Source organism: Haliotis rufescens, unplaced genomic scaffold (assembly GCF_023055435.1).
Source record: "Haliotis rufescens isolate VD_foot unplaced genomic scaffold, xgHalRufe1.0.p SCAF_5, whole genome shotgun sequence".
NCBI classification, from domain to species: Eukaryota; Metazoa; Mollusca; class Gastropoda; order Lepetellida; family Haliotidae; genus Haliotis; species Haliotis rufescens.
In genome coordinates, this window is record NW_025964223.1 from 37,158,667 (window position 1) to 37,180,566 (window position 21,900).

Below are 21,900 nucleotides of genomic sequence, written 5' to 3' on the forward strand. Positions count from 1 at the left end.
AGCTTGAAAAGAAGTCACATGTTGCCTCATAGGAGTCTGTCATGGATTCTGGAAGTCTTCAGGATGCTTCTGGAGCTTAGATGCCAAAGAAATGATAGATTCTTGAAACTTCTGAGTGGTCGTTGATGCTATTGATTCTTTCACTGATTTGAGTCTACTGTTAAAATCAGTGGAGCTGTAATAGGCTGTGACAACATTGATCTTCTTAAGGGTTCCAGAAACAAATGATGCACTTGTTCCAGCAGATGGTTTCTTTGCATGAGTAGGAACTGTGCTAATATCAAAACCCGTGCTGCTTGAAGATCTTCTTGCATACTTAGCATGTGGTCTAATGAGCTGTGAATGAAGCTTGCTTGTTGTAGAGTCATCTCTGTGTAGGGATGAGAATGGATATTTTCCTGTTCACCTGAAACTTCTTTTCAATGAAGCGTGATCCATAATTTGGTGATGTTTATGATCGGTCAGGGGCTTGGGAATCTAGAGGAAAACCCTTGCTCTAGCTGATAAGTGTTATGACATGATGAATTCCAGATGCAACCCAGTTAATATATACTGAACAACAAAAGTTCCTGTGACATTGAATAAGATTTACGGTAATGCAAAGTTATGTTTTTTACCAAATCTGAAATAATTTCGGTTTGCAACAGATAAAAGACTTCTGTAAGTGTTCAAAGGGTTTAATTTGCCATACTGACTTCAGAAAATGTGTGATTTCATAAAAAACATGAACATGCCAAAATGTAAATTACAAAATCAATAGTGTGTGTGTCCACCTCTGGTTGCGATGCAAGCAACAGATCTTCGTCTCATGGAATGGACCAGGCGTTGCACAAAGTCCTGTGGGATATCTGTCCATATCTGCTGGAGCATGTTTCGAAGTTCCTGGAGTGTCTGTGGAACACGTGGTTGACATCGAAGGCGCCGATCCATCTCATCCCACGTGTGCCTGATTGGTGAGAGATCAGGGGAGCGAGCCAGCCAGGGGATGACATTCACGTTGTTTTGTTAAAGATAATCCTGAACAATTCGAGCAATATGAGGCCGGGCAGTGTCATGTTGAAAGGTAATGCCTGGGCCATGACGACCCAAAAACGGTAGAACAGGGCCGATGATCTTGTCGCGGTAGTGCTGTCCATTGAGATTTCCCTCTACCACTCTCAAACGGGTCCTCCGTCTTGCTGTATTCCGACCCCATACCATAACACTGCCGCCCCCGAACCGATCTTCTTCCATGACACAATGATTTGTTGAACTTTCACCTCGACGTCGATAAACTCGAATCCGTCCATCGCTGTGGCGGAGGTGAAAACGAGACTTGTCAGTGAATAGAACTTGTCCCCACTGCATGGCCGTCCACCGTAGACGCTGTCTGCACCACTGTAGACGTGCTTGATGGTGCTTTCCTGTCGCGATGGGCCATCTGGCGACAATCCCTGCACATCTGAGGCGATGACGTAAGGTTTGTGAAGATATTCGTCGAAGGCCAGGGATGCTTCTTCCAGTCACTGGCAGGCTGGAATCGATTTCCTAGGTGTGTTGTTGTTCAAATCACGTTGTCTTGTCAATTATTGGTTACGCGTGGCCTGCCACTCCAAGGATGGTCTCTGACTGCATTCGTGTTGCCAACGTTGCCATAAACACCAAATGGTGTTTCTGTGGACGTTAAATTGTCTTGCAACATCACGTTGACTCGATCCTGCTTCAAGGATACCAATGGCCTGCAGACGCTCATTTTCGGACAGGCGTGGCATTTCGCAATGTTGAATAATTGCGTAATTTTGTTGTTTTTCCATGCATATGGAATCCCTTTAATGCACGTTTTTATACCCATTCTTGGGTTTTGAAATGCATGGGGCTTGCTTAATAGTCAACTTTTGCATGGAATGCTTGCTTTTCTGTATTAGTTGCGTTTTTGTGACTTGATTCCATACATGTACTATATTATTGAAAACCAAACTTTACTTGTTTGAAAAATACACTAAAATATTGGTGTCACAGGTACTTTTGTTGTTGAGTATAGTTTCAACAGCTCAAGTAAGTTGGGAAATCATCTAGTGATCAAATCCCAACTTGACAATTCGGACCAGTGTGCTGTTCACCAATTTGTACACAATTTGTATGTATTCACTGTCATTGGGTACTTCACATTAGCACATACTATTTGTTGCTATTGAACTTAGAACTCGCTGTTAGCTGAGACAGGACATGCACATGGCCATTGTTATACTTGTTGCCAGCCACCCCTTTTTTCACAATGGTACGTTCCATTGGGTTGAACACATACTTAATCATACGGGGTTAATTGTCAGGTCACCATTCAACTTATCCTGGCTTACCAGTAGTGGAATTAGATTTTCTGACTCTTGTGAATCTTGTGAATACTAGTGATGTCATTGTAAGCATGATGTCAGAGTGGTCACGTTCTGTTGGCCTCAAGTTCACACCTACTTCTCTTCCTGAGAGTTGAGAGATAAAATGGGGTTTAACGTTGCACTTAAGATTATTTATTTCGTGGAGCGATGTGACGTGTATGCACGTGTGTGTGTGTGTGTGTGTGTGTGTGTGTGTGTATGTGGCTGCCAAGCCCAATGAGTTACCATGCCACAGCTGACCAGTCCGTGTTTTATCCCTGTAATGCCAAGTGCCAGGTAGGGAACAACATGTACCATCTTATAACATGTTTTGGTGTGACGCAGCCACAGGATTGAACCACCATCCTTCTGCTCTTCTTTCTGAAAGCACCAGCTACACCATGTTTTTGTTTTTTTAATATGGCTGCTGTCCAGTCAGGTTCCTTGACAACATCAGCTTCATTAGTCCAGCATTTTCGAAGATGACACGACATAAATTGTTGTTTAGATAGATGTTTGTGGTTTGGTTGCGACATTCAAACAATAAATGAAATTACTGCCTAGTTCTAGTGAGACGGAAACAAATGACTGCTCTGACCAATGAGAACTCAGATTTTATCGTACAACGTGGAATATTCCTCGTGCAATACATGCCACATCTTTGCGGCCAACCACTGAAAACATTGTTTCAATATCAGGCAACAGTAGCGTTTGAACAAAATTCATGCTCAATAGACTCTCATGAGTTATACATTGCCACATTTCATAACTTGACTAAAAGTATATGTCCAACAATATTTTCAACTATTTCATCATTGTAAACTGTTGCACAAGGATGAATTACAAGTTCTGTACATAAAAAAAGAAACAACAGATTTTCAGAATAAAAAAAAGCAGTCCATTTTATTGCTGATAAATGCTACAGCTGTCTGAAGTAAGAGATAAACTGACATTTTGAAGACAAATCATGCAAAAATGGACATAGTTTCAATAGTGCTGGTGTTATGTAGGTCAGGTCAGGTCAGGTCAGGTCAGGGGTCAAGCGGGGTCAGCTAGGTTTACAGCAGGCTATGTACACAGCTAGCAGAAGCAGGAATAGGAGGTAAAGGTCAATTTACAATTTGAGCAGATTTCATGCTACAGCCACAAGATTACATTCACAGTTTTAATTCTCTGTAACTGGTTTGAAGTCAGCATAATTAATGGTCCATAATAATAACATGTCTAGAATACAGTATTGTCCACTAAGGGATCTCAGGATATACAATGTACAATTTTGAAACAAATTTTAAATAATATGACATGCACAAAAGATAGGCATACAGTGTGTAAGTCCAATTTTGGAAGACTAGTCTAGATGTTCCCATGGTTCCGAGCACATCGGCTAACAATAAATTTTGTCCACACAAAGGATCATCAGGACTCTGCTATTTGAGAAAGTCAGTAAAAATATTCTTAAATGAAATATTGATCTACCTTAAAAATATAACCTATCTTTTCACATGCATAATTGTCAAGATGGCAAATTGATTTTTGGAATGCTGCATGAAATAGAAAGTTTTCCAATGCTATACAAACATGGACTTAACATTCACGTTATCTATCAGCATTTCCTAACTTATCTGTAAGTATTTTATTCTTACAAACAAAAGGGATACCATATTTCCACTATCAGAGTCCGGACCTCTAATACACGTTTGTCTCCAATTGACACCTGGTCATACGCTCTGTCCAACAAATAATACTGTGACATCTTGGGGATAAACAATGACTGTATCCTGCAAATGTACCCTTGGTATAACATTACAATCTTGGTTTTGGTAACGTAGTGAGTTGCCACTATGCCAGCATTGAACAGAATAGACACTGGGTCTCAAATACACGCAGGCCTCTAACATATGCCGGAGATCAGCTTGCGTGAAATTAATTGACGCCCGGGCGTCCAATAGGGAAAATACAGTATTATTAATGTCCTTCTTGGTGCAGTAATACTGGAATGCGTCATCATTTTATCATTTGTCTGTTTTCACCAAAATGTAGTAAGAATGGATTTTTAAAGCTTAGACACATCTACATATATATTAAGGAATAAATTGTACATCATTTCTGTATATATTGTGTAACTTATTATATCAATGCATGCAACTAGAATGGTACTGGTACACAGGTCTACACATGATATTTTCTTTAAGCAGTTCTAAATGGATTCAGATTCAACAGACATACTTCAGTTGAGGACCAAAGCAGCTCTCTGAAACATGGTAAATCGACTAAAGAAAAAAGAAAAGTTTCAGTTTTTCGAGGAAAAATAATGTTTTGTTACTGGTAACTGGTAAGCCAATTATCTTGATGATGTAGTTGGTTCCTAATCTACCTGTACTGCTTTTGTCATGACTAAAAGACAGACTAGGTAGAGATCACACATGGTCAAATACTGTAGGATGAAGTTATAGCAGTGTTCTTACATTCCCTTAATTAGCAGTACATAACTCTCTGGAAATATTTTCTTGTAGAGCTCTATTATAGATACTGTTACACTTTAGTAGATGGGCATCTTTCCCTGCACAAAGCCCCTCTGAGCCTCGAAGTGCAGAGACGTTCCCTATAACAGACAGATTCAGCGAAGGATATCTATCCAAATGATTTAATTACCAATTCTCTAGAAAATAGTGTTTCTGTCGGTGCAATAATATCACCTTTCATGAAGTCAGCAAACACAGTGTGTTGAACAACATGTTTGATTCAGATTAAACTTTCAAAAAAGGACAAGGTATAAGGGCTCTTTTAGGCCACAGGGTCTGCATAATTTCAGGGTTGATAGTTATCAGATGTGTTGATATGAATGGGAACTAGACTTTGTTCATTTTGACAACTGCCTGTTTTACCACCACACCAAATGCACAAGTAAGTATAAATGTGTCAAGAGGCTGATGTTAGAGGTTTGTCTCCAGTAAACGATTTTATAAAATATTTGAACATGAGCAAGTCTTTGACTTCCAATTCAATTTGGGTCACAGATTTGCTCATAGATTTTCATTTGAAGCTTTTAAAAAAACCCAGCCTTTTTGACTCATCTTAGCCACACTTGTCTTTGATCATGTCAGAAGCAAAAAACTTGCAAGTGTGAAAAAGAGGAAACCAATGCTAGATATCAGCCATTTGAACATGTCTGATAAATTTCATACCAATATTTCATTTTTTTATGCAACTTTCAAAATGATACATTTTCAGTCAGGCAAATAGGACCCTAATCCTACGTCCTCCTTTCTCCTAGTCCTAAGCATGTTTTCTAATGTTGAGCAAGTTTTCCTGGGCTAGGCAAATCCTATTTTGTACTACTTCTTTTAACAAGGTTTGGACATGTTCAGAAAGCATGGTAAGCCAGGGCTTTGGGTATGTATAACGTTGGACTACTCCTACTGAAAACGTAACAAATCAACAGAAGCACATTACCTAACTGCCACACACAATATCAAATATGGTTGTACAACCCATGTAAAACATTCAACATCAACACTGCTGGAATAGATGTATCAGCTCTCCTTGGAATAGCTCAGTCGTCTTGCCACCTCTGGCCCACCAACTTATCAATGTCATTCACTCCATCTTCATTGTTCTCTCAAAATGCATAGATTCAGAAGTCAGTGTCCCTCATGTTGGGCCCAGCAAACACTGTAGGTGCCCATTACAAAGACCCACCTCTGATAACAATGAAGCTAAGCGTCATCTCATGCAATCAGAAAAATATCCCTGGTTTATTCAGTAGCTGTTGTAGCTAGCTACATGTTATCAACAACATTTGGCCCGAACAATAGTTAGATCCACAGGCTGTAAATCCCGTGAGGACTTCTTTGAAACAGTCCTTATGCAAGCCAACAAGAGATTTATTCTGTTACCAATAATGTCCCTGATATATGTGTGTGCTTCATGCACAGCCTAAACAAAACTGGTAGTTTAACTAAGTTGGCACAGGAACTACATTATACACTGGGTAAATCTGCTGTCATTATCCACTAGAAGACAAACATTGGACAAGAGAACAAAATCCAAGGATAAAATAACAGGAAAACAAAAAGGCGTAAACTTTAATAATATGATTTATATCATAACAAGTGTTTTTTTCCAAAAATGCAGCAGAAGTAAAAGATTTTGAGAAACACATTCTGTTTGGACATAAGAGAGAAAATAAATGTTGGTTGATCTTAAGATGTTTGGAATACATCCTAACTTGACGGCAACATCATTAAATAATGATCTTCTGTATTCTATATCACACTGTTACTTGGGATACTGTTGGGATACCTTAAAACTGCTCTAAAATCACATGCATGAAAAATATCATAATTGTTATCAGCATCATATAAAACGACCCTATTGGCAATAGTATTGGCAAAATGTTAGCAAAGGTCTTGATACAGAATTCACATAAAAAACATGCTAAAATGCTAAGGTGCACATGGAACAGATCTGAGCAGCTACCAAATTGTAATGCAACATTTTCTGGTTTGGACATGCAAAAACTGTTATGGAAATATATCACCATTGAAATGTTCACCCAAGAAAGCAAATGCAACCTCACTGTTCGGGGGGAAAGGGTTGATAGATGCATAAATGTGAGTGTTGTTATGTTTCCCCATGCAGCACGTCAACTACAGCAACATTATCAGGTGCTGGGCAAACTGCAGGTGTTTGTTTGTTCACATTGTATTACTTCCAGCACCTGTCAGGTCAATATCGAGAACAGCTCTTTCAGTACCAGTACACATGGTTAAACTGGAAAAAGTAATTGCAGAAGAAAACATAATTCTGCCAATACCAACTGGCAACTCAGGTCAAATATCTTCAGGGTTCTTACTGAAAATGGGAGTCAAATTCATGACACTTTTCATGACAAGAGTTTTCATTTAGAAGCACATTTTCTTATGGTGGGACAGAATTATTCTCCGATTCTGCTGCTTGCAAAACTAACTCCAAAAAGCATTGGTCTTTTCTGCTCTGATATATTGGTTTCAGAATGGCATAGCTTGTACTTGACACTGAACAAACTTCAAGCACTTTTCCCATCTCAACATTAAAATAAACTATTCACAGCGAGTATGACAATACAAGAATTTATTTCATTTAGTGCATAGCAAATTTTATTGGAGATACCTTAAGAAAAACAAAGCCGATATTAAATAGTATCCCAAGTAAGATTCATCTGTACCTGTATGCCCTGCAACAAACAGTGTCTCTGTAGCGCAACTGCTGACATAAATGACTTCTACTGTTGTTCCCTTTATTTATGAAATGCTGAACGAAGATGAAGAAATGCTGGTCTCTATTCTGATATCCTAATGCAGCAATAGACTACAGTGTGTCTTCAAGGAGCAGAATCAGTACATGGTCCCAACTAAATGCTGGCAAAACAGGACTGAGTTAATATGAGCATATATTGTGAAGCATCTCTTATCTTCCATAATATGACTAGCACTTACCGATAACCTTAGTACAGCTAGACAATGTAAACACAGTAAATACATAGGCTTCTATCTCACAGTTTACAAAAGAAACAAAACAAAATCTAAATCTGTCTGAAATCTATGAATGGTTGATGACTTATGATACAGGGAAAGAATTCATTGATTATTGCACACCGTTAACAGTGGGGGAGAATGATACAAATGTACATAATGCCAAGACAGATTCATAAACTGCTGTCCTAGAAATGGTTACATTGATCCCTCTAGAGGATGGTTTTAAATGAAAAAAATAATCAAACATTACTAATAAAGAAACTAATACATTTGCTACCCCCCCCTTTAGGAACCTAACACCGTCGTAGAATTATTATACCATTATGATATATCATTTCATACCTGTCTGTCAAAAGTTATCCATAGTCAACCACATTTTAAAGGTACAAAGCTGGGTTTGATCATAAAGGGGGGTAACTCTTCATCAATAACAACATCACATGAATGCCTGCTTCTGTCCATGTATTTTGATTTCGTAATGGAGGCGGTGGTAGTTTGCTCCTTGCCATGTTCATTATGTTCACTGGTATTTTCAGCATACATTTCCTTTCACTAATATCAGATTTTTCATCTCCCAGCACAGATGCAAACAGCAGGCTATCAATACTGATAAAGAATCTTAGTAAGTTGACAACAGAACATTCACACACAACTCTCCCAGCAAGCAGCTGTCACCAGCAATCTCAGTAAAATATCATCTTGACTACCATGACAAATGTACAGCAAGAAAGTGAACAAAGAAAGTATCACAAGAAATATCAACAAGGTCAGTTTTCACATATCATAGTTGTGAATTACCAAGTAACACTTGGACACTGAGAAAGACAAAATTTAGCAGAGACATACTGGCTCACACAAACCTGTTCTGTCAGTGCTTGCACTTTGACAACACCACTGTGACTGAGGCAGCAGCTATATTCTCTGAGGAGGGATTAGGCATTGACAAAGTGACTCTTCTTTTAAATTGACCAAATACATTTAACTCTGTCATCAAGTATTTCAGTGTCAAAGGAGAAATTCATTTCATATATTTTCACCACTGATTACTGGCACTGCAAAGGTGTTTTGTTCTATCAGTCGCTTAAAAAACAAGTGGAAACCTGACCTGTTGAAAACAGATTAGAGTCTGTCCAATGATAAGTCATAGCACTTACAGAGCTCATAAATATAACACAAAACAGAGCAGAAAGACATTGTGACACAACGATGACAGACAGGTAATATTAACAGTTATCTTACATACTGGTTTGTACAGAATATTATGAGGAGTGCATGCTGTGGTTGTCCCCTAGTAGCAGGACATGTCTGAACTATGCTGTCACTACTGATGTATGTATGTACATGTCATCCCACCCGTGGGTCAGCCTCCGTCGGCTGTGAGCACTATGATACATGCAACACTAAGTACGCCACACCTGTAGACATGGAACATATGATACATGAACAATACACTGTACAATAGATTTACCAAACACTCCTGCACAGGGCTGACAGGCCTGTTTACACGGTGTATAGAGTCAGCGCTGTAGGCTCACAGCTGTAGTTTAGATACATTAGAAAAGTAACTGCATACAAGCAGAAAATGTAACATCTACATTTAAGCAGATCTTTCCCTTGCATCAAATAAGTGTCTGATCATATATCCGGCATGTGACATGATTATTCTGAGTAACTTGCAGTGATTACTTTCGTTCCCTGACAGTGAAAAAAAGTGGAAGATTCTGAAGATTTCTTGCATCTCGCTGCAACTGAACTGGCATGCCAACTGTCCTACATGGGTGAGGGATTTGCTGAACATCCTCATTAGCTCTCTTTCTTCATTACAGGAGGAATAGAGCTCTCTGTTACCATGGTTACCAGGCATTTCATGGCAACAGGCCAATAAGTACACGTTGCATTAATCTAATTCATTTGAAATACAAATCTCTAATTATTATTTTAAAACCCCTTTCCTACTTCCTCTTATCCGCAAGCAACTAAAGATGAGATAAATTGTGAATACATCATCAACATGCTATCCTAGGTAAATTAATAAATCATGCTTTACATGTCTTCCACATGAACATATCTGTGCATTAGCCTTTAAATCTGGACACATTTTCCCCTGTGTAGAAAAAGGCTATATAAGAACAAGCTTACAATAGCCAGCCAAGTTCATGTTGTCTAGGACTATGCTTGTCCTCAATCTGTGTCCCAGTCATCATCATCGGAACCGCTATCACCATCACCGCTATCACTGTCTTCTATCACTTTGCGCCGCATTTCCACAGCCCTGTCCATGAGAGCCTGAACATCGAATCTGCCGGCTGGTACCACCTTCTTCTGCTTCTCCCTGCGCTCCTCCACACGCCGCAACTTCTTGTACCCTTTTGTACAAACACAACCACTTTCACATCAAAACCATACAAATCTGCTATATCTAAATTTACTTAGCCATGCTATTCAAGTATATTTCTAGTAAGTACCATGCGTCATTTCATACAAAAATTATCGATACTATTTATCTAAATTTGTATTGTAGTTTAAATACTGACTGAAAGAATCAGGATTTCTGCATACCGACATGTACAGTATATAAATAGGCAATAATAAAATGTCAACTTACAATCTCCTAGTCTTATTTCTGCCAGCAAATCACTGCGTTCTTGTCCCACTGTGGGCTTCTGAGGCTCCGAGTTTGATACATTAGTCACTGTGCTTCCAGTAGAAGATACAGAGGCCACATCAAGCTGATCTCTCCTCAGTGATCCATTCATCACTGCTGGGGGCAGAGGAGGAGGTGGGGGTGGGCCCTGAGAATTGGTCATTAATGGGGGTGGGGGAGGAGGGGGTGGCGGTGATGGGGTCTGAGAGAAGTTCAGTGGGGGTGGGGGAGAAGGTGGAGGCGGCATTGAATCATGGCTAGGGGGGGTATCTGGTGTTTGACTAATGGGAGGGGAGAGCGGTGGAGGTGGTGGTTCTACCCCTTCTGGTGTTGCTCTGTGTGGACTCGATGTGGCAGATGATGACAGTGAAGGTTGCCTTGCTGGAGAGTTACGCTGTGAGCCACGGCCTCTCCCTGGAGAGCCATCCAGGTGATTGTACATAATTGGCTGACGCTGCATTGGCGGAGTAGCAGTTTGGCTGGCTGCTGGATCAAGGGGAGGTGGTGGGGGTGGAGGCAGATTGTTTCTGTCCGATGGGCTTTGCTGGTCCATTGGCGGGGGTGGGGCTGGGGGAGGCTGTGATGGGCGAGAGTGTGGACTTCCAAGCATAGCAGCGGAGGACCGACCAGGTGACATCTGATACTGCTGGTACTGGAACTGTTGGTTCTGTGGCATCCCGGAGCCACGTACATGGGTTTGTGCCAGATCTTCATTGCGCTGCTGATCAGCCTGGTATGGTCCATTAGCAACATTGGAAGCATGATTGTGTATCCTGGGATCTTGGTTTTGAGGGTGGCCATGATGTGGCTGGCCATGGTGTCCGGGGCTGGCATGGTCCACCGGTAGTGTGCCAGGGCGGTTGTGCGGCGAGTGGCTGGACCCAGTGCTGTTCTGATGCACCAAGCGTCGTCCCTCTGGGTGCTCCGATACCCGTTTGACAGCTTCTGCTACATGTTCCTCCTTAAACTCTTCACCATACTTCATGGTATTCCATTTGGCCTTTGGATCAGCTATTTGTCGAGGCTTCCTCTTATCAGCCTGTTTGGGTCTCTGAGGAAAACATGATCATGATTAAATTTAGATCAATCAAATCATGAGATTATGTCGGATTGTCCAATACTTAGTAAAATCTAAATATTTTTTACATTTGTATACTTATCCTGCATTACTCCTTAATGCATTCACTGCTTACCTTGCAACAAAAAAAACTGGGACAGCTAACCGGCGATGGTCCTTGGGTGAATGGCTCTGTTCGTAATCCCACTTTTACCTCCCGCCGTCGCTGTCCCTGTGACCTCACGTGACCAAAGGTCAACTCTTCACATCACTGCCTGTCGCCCGAGCTTAAAAAACATACTTTTGAGCTTTCTGAAGCCAAAGTGGGGAGGCAAGTCTGCAACGGGTGGGCCTTAAACGTAGTAATGCAGGATAAGTATACAAATGTAAAAAATATTTAGATTTTACTAAATTTTTTACTTATCCTGCATTACTCCTTAACCCTTTCGCCCCGACTGCCCGATTTATCGGGCAGGATAAACCGTGTCCCAGGACCCGGCTGCCCGAAAAATCGGGCAGCATAAGCCGTGGCCCAGAACCCGGCTGCCCGATAAATCGGGCGGCGCAAGCGTGTTTACAAAATCTCTCTTTCTACTTCCTTTCTCGTGTGTAATCTCGTTCTAAATATGGAAACGAGATTTACACGTAATGACACGTCATTCTATGGAATTTCCCCGTCTTTTTGGCGCGAAAATCGCGGGTATGTCACGACATATTTCACCTGTTTTCGCGACAGGTATTTTTCTCGCTTGAATCGTAAATCAAGCGTAATGGCGGCCAACTACGATTCGGATAGCGATCAGATGATTAACAACGACTCTATCGGGAATAATAATGTGTTTGAATTGAATAATTTACGCGAAGGGGAGAGGGAATTTCGCGGATATTTTCGTGAAGATTTTGACGGTTTCGACGAGGTGTCCCCCCCGCCAACTTTCAAGAATGGGAGTGGCAGGGGGACCACAATAGTGGAGACATGAGGGATTTTGAAGAGGCGACCGGACTCAAGAATATATATTGACACGGTGAGTGAAGAGTCGTGCTATTGATTTTTTCCAACTGTTTTACAATGATTCTGTGTTTGAACAGATTATCAGTGCGACGAATGAGAATCCAGCCACTGACACGTGAACGAGCGATCACAACAACAACAAAGGTGAGTGGCATGACGTATCTGTTTCTTTTTTTTTTAAATTTATTTTTCTGATCGCAATCCGAATTGTAGTTTGCCGGTTTGTCGTATGTCCTTATATTTCGCTCAATTTGAATAAAATTTATTTACATATTCATGTTTGTTTTCTTGTTTTTTACATCTTAATTTAAATTTTAGTAACTGTAATGATTATTTATTTATTAATTGATTTAATAAAGTACTGATTTAATTTATTATGCAATTGTAAATAGCAGTGTATTGTAAATATGTTATCACAACTTGCATATTTGCACAACTTGCAGAACTTGAATTTACGATCTTTCCGTCCTTTTACAATCTTTCCCTCTTCAGATCAATCTGTGTTATCTTCCCTGTGATGTCATTCTTATAGTAGCTGTGGTTCAATGTTCAGATAATGTGATAAATAACTTTTTAAAAACTTAAATACTTAATTTTTGTTTCAAATCCTGAAAAAGAACAAAATAAATCAATATTTGTGTTTTTACCTGTGTTAACGAGTTTACCTGCGTTAACAAGTTTACCTGTGTTAACGAGTTTACCTAAGAGGCTGTAAGTGTATCATAAGTAATATGTGACATCAGTATAGAAAACAAAGTCAGTACCAAGAGTTGTAAACTTGTTTATTTGTTTACAGATGTGCATGAAGAGAATTTACCTGTAACACCTGGGATTACCTGTGCCGTCCAAGATGACAAGACCACTGTGTTATGTTTACCTTGTATCTGTGTTTTATTTTTGTGATTTGTAATACAATTTGAGCCAAAATTCATTGTCTCTTTTCATTTATTCAGTGTTTTCAAGTTTTATTTCACTTGTAAACACCAGTAATTAGAAAATAACAAAGGTTAGAGACAATAACAACAAAGAATATTAAAGTATACTTAATCCTCTTTACAATGGTATATGATAAATGTATGTTAAAAGCAAGTTTCTGGTAGAAAAAGTGCATCAAAAATGATAGTGTGATTTTCCAATAATACTGCCAGGGAGGCCAGTGTACAGGCCTTGTCAGTGTCAGGGACTGCAGGGTCTCAAGGGACATAACTCTGGGGCAGCCAGTGATGAAAGAGTTAATGCATCTGTATCGGACGGTATGGAGGTGGGAAATCCTCACAATACAAAAACCTCAATAATTCACACCCTGACAACATGACATAGATTGGTCAGTAAAGCGTTAAGCGGAAAAGTTGAGAGAAAACGCTAATACGGTAGGGTATTACAATGTGGCAAACAATTGCACATGGGAATTAAAGAATAGTTCCCTATACATTTTAGTAATAAAGACAACGAGCTGCTCAGCCAAATCTTTACTTACTATATGATTATAGCCCTGATGACAATAACTTGTCTTCCCTTGGCGAAATCTGATCAATTACACCGAACAGGAAAAGGCTCTGTAGTAGATACGGGTATAAATAACCGCTTCCTCGAACCACGCCTAGTCTTGGAACGGCGGATGAAAATTCGCAGTGCCCGTACCGGACATAATAGAAGTTCACCCTCATCCTCACTGCCCACAATCGTCGAGATTGGTGGAATGGTGAAGGAACGATCAGGTTGGCCTGGTAATTGATTCTTGGCAATAAAATCCCAGCACAACCCTAGATGTACCGCTCCGTGCGTCCCATGCTCAAAACGAACCCGGGTGATGTCGATTGCATGTAATTCGCTCACCCGTGCCGCTGTGGCTAATGCCAAGAGAAACATTGTTTTCTTGGTGAGGTCATAAAAGGAGGATGCATTGAGGGGCTCAAATGGGGGTCCTCGCAAACCTCGAAGTACAACGTTCAGATCCCACGCAGGTGGGCGGAACTTGGTCTTCTGATCCTCAAGCCTGAATGAGCGTAATAAGGCCTGTAGTTCCGGGATCTTAGTAATCTTACGATTATCCGGAACGGCCAACACTGAGTTAAGTGCAACCAAGTACGTGGTAATGGTGCTACCTTTCAAGTGTCTCTGGGTACGCAGATGTAGGAGGTATTCAGCTAAAAACTGAGGTGAAGCCGTAGTAGGATCTTGACCTTTTGCCTTGCAAAAAGTTTCAAACGATCCTCACTTATCATCGTAAAGGCTTCTAGTAGAGGGACGATGAGCTAAGGTTATAGCTTTTGCTGCCCGAGCCGAATAGCCTTTTGCACTTAATGCCTTTTTAAGACGAACCAACCATGCAGACGAAATTTGTCTGGTGTTGGATGAGGCAATTTGCTGTGAGGGTGGATCAGTAGGGTGGATCAGTAGGTTGGACCACTGTGGAAGGGGTAGTGGATCGTTTCCTGCTAGCTTCCTGAACTCGACGAACCACCCTCTCGCTGGCCACCAGGGCGCGACCAAAGTCAGAGCATGTGTTCTTGTCTCTTGGATCTTTTGTATTACCCTGGGAAGTAGAACTGGTGGCGGAAATGCATACGCCTTTATTCCTTCCCAAGGAATGCTGAATGCATCCACCGCCCAAGCCCTCGGATCTGGTAACTGGGAGACATATGTCAAAAGTTGGTGGTTTTGGCAAGTTGCAAACAGGTCGATGTTTGGTTGCCCGAACTTTCGAACCAATAATTGGAATGCTTCTGTGTGAAGTTTCCACTCGGTCGGTGCTACCCTGTCTGGGCGTGATAGAGCATCGGCCAGAATGTTTCGACATCCGGGGATGTGCTGAACTATGAACTGTAGTTGCAGCCGATTCCACTAGATGGAAAAACCTGAATGTCTGTTGAAGTAGCGAGTTGGAGTGTGTTGTTCCATAGCGCTTGACCATAGCCCTGAGACTGTCTGGTCTTGTAGGTGAGCACCCCACCCCTGAAGGGAGGCGTCTGCGAATAGGTGTAGATTCGGGGACAACCCTGATAAAGAGATTCCTCCTAAGACATTCGACTCTATCGTCCACCAACGGAGATAAGGTCTCAATCGCGTTGGTAGCATGATGGCCCTGAGTGGATCCTGACTCCTGATGTAGGGATTCAGGAATTGTTGTATTGGGCGTAACTGTAATCGGCCTCTGTTGGTTAGGTCCTGGGCTGAGGTGAGTTACCCTAGCAACACTTGCCATTGGTGAAGTGTGAGTGGTTGACAAAGAGCAGGTGACAGGAGGCGTAAAATCTTGTGCCATCTGTCCCTGGGGACCGACAGGAGGTTCTGATCTGTTTGAAATAGTCCTCCTATGAACTGGAGTCCAAATGATGGAGTTAACTCAGATTTTGCCTCGTTGACTATCCAGCCCAGTTGATATAGTAGTCTTCTGGTGAATTCCCGGTGACATACTCTCGTCGGTGTGTGTTGATGACACAGGAGACAGTCGTCTATGTACAACTGGAACCAAATGTTCCTCAGCTGTAGAAACACAGTTATGGGCTTCATTATTCGTGTAAATAGCCACGGGGCCACTGAAATGCCAAATGGGAGTACTGCCCACTGGTAGTGGACCCCATTGAACTGGAACCTGAGGAATCTGCGATCTTTGGGATGAATCGGTATGTGCAGATATGCATCCTGTAGATCGATACTGATCAAGGAATCGAACGCTTTTATGCTGGTTCTGAGTAGTCTCAATGTAATGAGGCGGAAATAGGGTGGACGCTTCAGATAGAGCTTGTTGAAAACAGAGAGATTGTGTATCATTCTCATCTTGTCTGAGCCCTTCTTGGGTACCGGGAAGATGTGAGAATAAAATCCCGGAGTTAGCGCTGGGGTGTGTATAATCTCTACGGCTCTTTTCTCCAATAGTAAGTCTATGTTGGCCTTTAAAAGGAGATGTTGCTTCCTTGGATAATTCCCCGGAATGGGTGCCGTGGTCAACGGAGGAAAAACCTCTATGTCTAGTTGGTAACCGTGGCGTAGAATGTTGAGAACATAATCGTCCCTGAGGATGCTCCAGTTCTTCCAAAACCGATTCAGTCTCCCGCCTACAGGGGTATCGACAATTGGGACGACTGGGGGTAGGAGATCCCAGTCGTGACTGTCTAACATTTCAATGTTTGCCCCTCCTATCACCTCCCTTACTGTGGTATTTACCACGTCGGGATTGATAAGAACCCTGGGGTTTTCCTCTGCCACGAAAAGAATCTTGCACCTGTCCTTCCTTAGTTGCCTGACTTGCCTGATCGCTGGGAAAAAATTTGAGAAACATGCTCCAAAGCCTTGTGTGCTGTTTCATCCCTAGCGTAACTGGAAACCTTCGCTTGTGTGTCTGAAATCTGTTCGTTGAACAGAGATGAGGAAGACCAAGGTTGACGAAGCAATCTGCGTTTAAACTCTGAGTCCCAAGTAGATAAGGCTAAATAACCCAATCTCCGAGTGACAGTTATTTCTGCCAACGCAGCTTTAAGATGATTCCTCATATGGTCAATCTGACGCTGTTGAAAATCAACTATAGTTTGGAGGTGATCTAGTCGGTAAGGATTATCCTCTGACAGATCCTGCTCTACCGCCCGAGTAGACGATGCTAATGCCGCTAAAGGTTTTAATACCCTTTGGATTTCTGTTTCAATAAACGCAACTCTGGTATCCTGAACCTTAAGAGTGGTAGGTCATTCTCTGTATATCCTCATCCAAACTATGTGCCTGGTTTGCTGCCTCAAAGCCATGAATAGGAAATTCATCTTTCCTAAACCTGGGAGGTCTGAATGACGGCGTAAGTGTGAGCCTGGAGAAGTCCTCATCCAAAGATCTAATCATATCGGACATCATAGGGTCAATCGGAATCGACGTAGGATGTGTCCAAATAGTATCTTTTTTATCTACCCCACTACCAGGGGAAGGTACTGAAATGAGGCGGTCAGCTACCCAATCAGGTACTTGAGCCAGGCTAAGGTGAGTATTCCATTCGTTCGCGGAATCTCCCTCCTCACCATTAGAACCATCTGATGAATCAGAACGTTGTTGATGTGTAAGTCTTGATGGTGAACGACTTCTATTCCGATGTGCAATATTACCTCTGACCGAGGGCTAAGATGAACTGCCTGGTGACAAGGAATCATGAGTTGATGTCCAAGTACGGGCAGGTGTACAGGTACTACTCAACGAAGAATGTACTGTATTATGACTCATAATAGGAGTGTTATACACATTAGTCACTGGAGTAGGCGGTAAAATATGTGCCGTAGATGTAGTTGATGCAGGTGTCTGATACATAGGCATAGGCATAGGCATAGGCGTAGGCAAAGGCAAAGGCATAGGCGTAGGCGTAGGCATAGGCATAGGCGTAGGCGTAGGCGTAGGCGTAGGCGCAGGATACAGTTGTGTCATAGACTGCTGCCACATTGATTGTAGAAAATTTTGCATCCAATTAGTGTTTGGAATTGGCATAGGCGTCTGCGCTGGATACGTTTGTACAGCGCTAAGCTGATCGTGCGCTGGTTGCGTAATATCATACGCTGATAACCCTTGGGCTGATGTCATTGTAGAAGCTCGGCGCAGGCATATGAGGCGCAATGCTCAATGGAGTAGACTTGAGTCTAGCTTGGCTTGGCGCTATCCCCGACAACGCATCTTGAGACGCTGGCGCACTGTCTGCAGACGTAACAGATGTAGAATTCTCCAAATTAGGTGCAATTATAATACGCCCAACATTCTCCGGGAGAGAAGATTCCGGTGGCATGTGCACCTCCGCGGTGACAGTTACGGCCGACCTATTATCCCTCATAGATAAAGGTTGCGTCGTAATGATCGAATCCTGTCCCTCGCTCATTTGCGATAGTGATAGAGACATTTTCCTTTTCTCACGACGTGATTGCTGCAAAATACGTTTGTGAGTAACTTGCCTATACCTCGCAAAACTCGTTGGAGAGAGGTTTCTACAAAAAACACATTTAGAATTTGGTGCACAAATTTGTGTACACGACAAACAACGTGGGTGAGGATCTTGAATAGATTTTTTTCCACGACAATTAGTACAACGCGCAAGCATAAGTTACGCAATAATATACTAGAAGAAAACGGGACTGGAATTTACTGCCGTAGATAATTTCTCGGCAAAATTTTTGAACGAGTTGAAAGTGTATAAATGCTTGAATATACGCAACTCAATGAACCGCCGAAGCTAGTAGTATTGAAAACATATGAAATGTTATACATACCTAGCCGATAATTGTAAACAATTGACCACCTTTACCAAGCAAACAATTGTAACACAATTCAAAATGGCGGGGAACAGATAGCATGTGGCGGAAAAAGAAAAAAAGAAAAAGAAAAAAAAGACACGTCTTTTTTTTCAGCATCAAAACGTCAAATACAACTTCACAACATGTTGAAAGTAATATGAAAGGTATACATCACCCATCGCAGAAGAATTTTAGAATGGTAGACGAATGGAAGGTCTAAATAAATCCAAAAAAAACGAGAGCTCCGCTGGAAACGTCCTAGCTATGTCGCAACAGGCAGTGATGTGAAGAGTTGACCTTTGGTCACGTGAGGTCACAGGGACAGCGAAGGGCGGGAGGTAAAAGTGGGATTACGAACAGAGCCATTCACCCAAGGACCATCGCCGGTTAGCTGTCCCAGTTTTTTTTGTTGCAAGGTAAGCAGTGAATGCATTAAGGAGTAATGCAGGATAAGTAAAAAATATTGTAAATAATAGAAATAAAACTAACACAAACTGGTATCTTTTGACTGCTTTTATCTCCCAGACATTTCTAATGAGTTGGTGGTGGTCATGGGAAGGAAACCTCAGAAATTCTTGCAAGAGAAATTACTACATCTGCTTTAAGGGCCTTGTTCCACAGAATAATGTTAGCTCTATGTGTATCTTAACCAATGCCTGAGTAGCACTTGGATTGATTTGGAACAAGGCTTCGAGAAGAAAGGATATCTGTTACCAAAAGTACATTTCTTGTAACTTCACATATGTGGCACAAGTCAGAGCACATCTGGATATAAACCATGACAGTCACAACTCGTTCCACAGACACAGTGACAGAGATGACACTGACAAGCTGAGCTGGTCTTACCTTCTTCTTGTCCCTCTTTTTGTTGAGTTCTGATTTCTTCTCCTCCATCTCTTTTTCCATCTCCCGCACCCACAGCTCCACGAAGTAGGTGGAGTCTGTGTAAAACTTCATGCAGTCCTTACCATCCTCCCTGTACACAACATACACATAGGGGGGTGAACTGGCAGTAGCAGAGATGGCAAAGAGCTAAGGGGAGACTGCAATTCGGTGTACCATTCACAAATCAAAAAAGATGTTTGAAGTTTGCCTCACATATGATTATAATGTTAATTAAATTTAGAACAGACAATCAATATCTTGAATATAGTCTTGTGATATCAAACATCAAATAAATAATCACTGCAAAAAAAGAATTTATTGGCATATTCTTTATCTTTACAGTCATGACTTTATACACTGACAATCAACAAGAGCATTAGGAGTATAACAAAATACCAATACATCTGTTTATTGCAATACTTTTGCGCAATACGAAATGTATTGATGCAATCTTGCAGAAATGCTTTAGTAAAACATTTAATATTAATAATATTTAATAATAAGCAAGTTTTGAAAGTGTTGTGGATAATTTTCCAGTTTTAAGCATTATGGTAGCAGAGACCTAAGAATTTAAAAATCCAGAATATACAACAGAATAATCTGACTTTAAGAAATAGCTCAGCTAGAAATTAATGCTTCCAGCATGTTTCAACGTGTACAACAATTCAAGAGAGTGAATTAAATGCTGCTTTTAACAGTATTCCAGTTGTAGCACAGCGTGTGAGCTTACTGTGGAAGGAAGGCAAAATGTGATGCAGGTCTTAGACATTTACCATTTCAGTGAAACCCATGACTCCATGAGGTAAATGTACTGTGGTGACAAACTTAAAAACATAATCAGGAAGAACCCGGGATTCAAACCCACGATGATAGGTTTCTGGTGTGTCCAAGGAACGCAAATCTGCACAGCGAATTGCGGCTCATAAGACTACCGGGGTCACCTGTGCACCCCCACATTCAAGAATGACAATTATTACTATCATAATCGGTTTATTCTGATAACAAGCTCATTGCACATACACGAGCAGGTGGAATATGTGCCTTGCCAACAAAGAAACAAGTGAAGATTCTCTGGTGTAAGTTGTGTTCATTGACTACTCACCTGAACTCATTGAGCTTGTCGAGTGCCGGCGGAGATTCGCACTGGTTGTAGTTGTCAATCAGGGCCATGGGGATGGTGAGCCGCGATATCACCTGTTGCTCCTTCACAATCGTGCTCTTGAATGGCTTGCGGGTGTGGATGTCAGTCAAGGACACTGTCGATACAGAATATCAAACTACATGAAGTAACACTACACTGACAACAAACTTGTTCATTTACACCAGAGAGTCTATATGAGAGGGAGCAGGCACTCTGTGATTTCTGCTGGATCTCATGCACAATATTTAAACATGCATGGTAGCATCAGAAGGTTGACAAATTTACACACTCACCAGATTGTTATGCAAACTTCGAAAAAAAGATGCAAAGAGTCTATTTCACAACAGAAAAGGTGAGTTATACTCTCTTTTGTTTTGTGACATATGAATGTAGTGGCTGTCATGAAATTACTTTCTCTTTATTGGAAGTGGTTTGTCATCAACTTCAGCCATCTCACATGTGCAGACTCTAGACAGAAGACCAAGTTTATTTCTTTCAGTTGAGAAGCGTAGTTTATGGTCCATACATTTAAGACTATAATCTACTGTAAAACAAGCCTAGAGATAAGCACATGAAAAGTCAAGGCTAGTGGACATTTTTATGCAAGGCTGATTATGTGCAGTGATGGAAGGCATCCTACACCAGGCTGTGAAAGACTGACCTTCTTCCACTGTTGCATTGAGCTGTGTAACTTTGTCCCTCAGGTGATCAATGCGTTTCTGCAGCTGAACAGAGCGCCCAAACACAACTGTTGCTTCGTGGGACAGCTCGGTGAACATGTCCTCTGCATGCCTGCTAAGGCTGCTGAGTTCGCGTATAATGTTGGCAAGGGTGTTGTTGGTGACGCACTCCAGCTCATTGCGTACTGTCTTGTCTACCTTCACACGGCTCACGTTGACCGGCTCGATACGCCGCTTGGTCAACGGCATTGTGGTAGGTGTTGTCTGAAACAAATGGTGGCTTGTCAAAAACTATAGATGAGCTTTCATTTTTAAATAAGACATACTGTAATCAAGTTATATTCATGTTAGATGATCGTA

General features: G+C 41.4%; 1 protein-coding gene across 1 annotated transcript in view; it reads right to left on the reverse strand.

Moving 5' to 3' along the window:
• Positions 1-3,226: 3,226 nt before the first annotated feature.
• Positions 3,227-21,900, reverse strand: part of LOC124118523 (wiskott-Aldrich syndrome protein family member 2-like) — a 39,022-nt gene continuing 20,348 nt past the window's right edge. The window contains exons 2-6 of the mRNA XM_046480673.2: positions 21,522-21,804; positions 20,822-20,975; positions 19,681-19,810; positions 10,473-11,562; positions 3,227-10,233 (exon numbers count right to left, since the gene is read on the reverse strand). Coding sequence (XP_046336629.1) covers positions 10,049-10,233; positions 10,473-11,562; positions 19,681-19,810; positions 20,822-20,975; positions 21,522-21,789 — 1,827 coding nt within the window. The 5' untranslated portion in view covers positions 21,790-21,804 and the 3' untranslated portion in view covers positions 3,227-10,048. The remainder of the gene's footprint in view (positions 10,234-10,472; positions 11,563-19,680; positions 19,811-20,821; positions 20,976-21,521; positions 21,805-21,900) is intronic.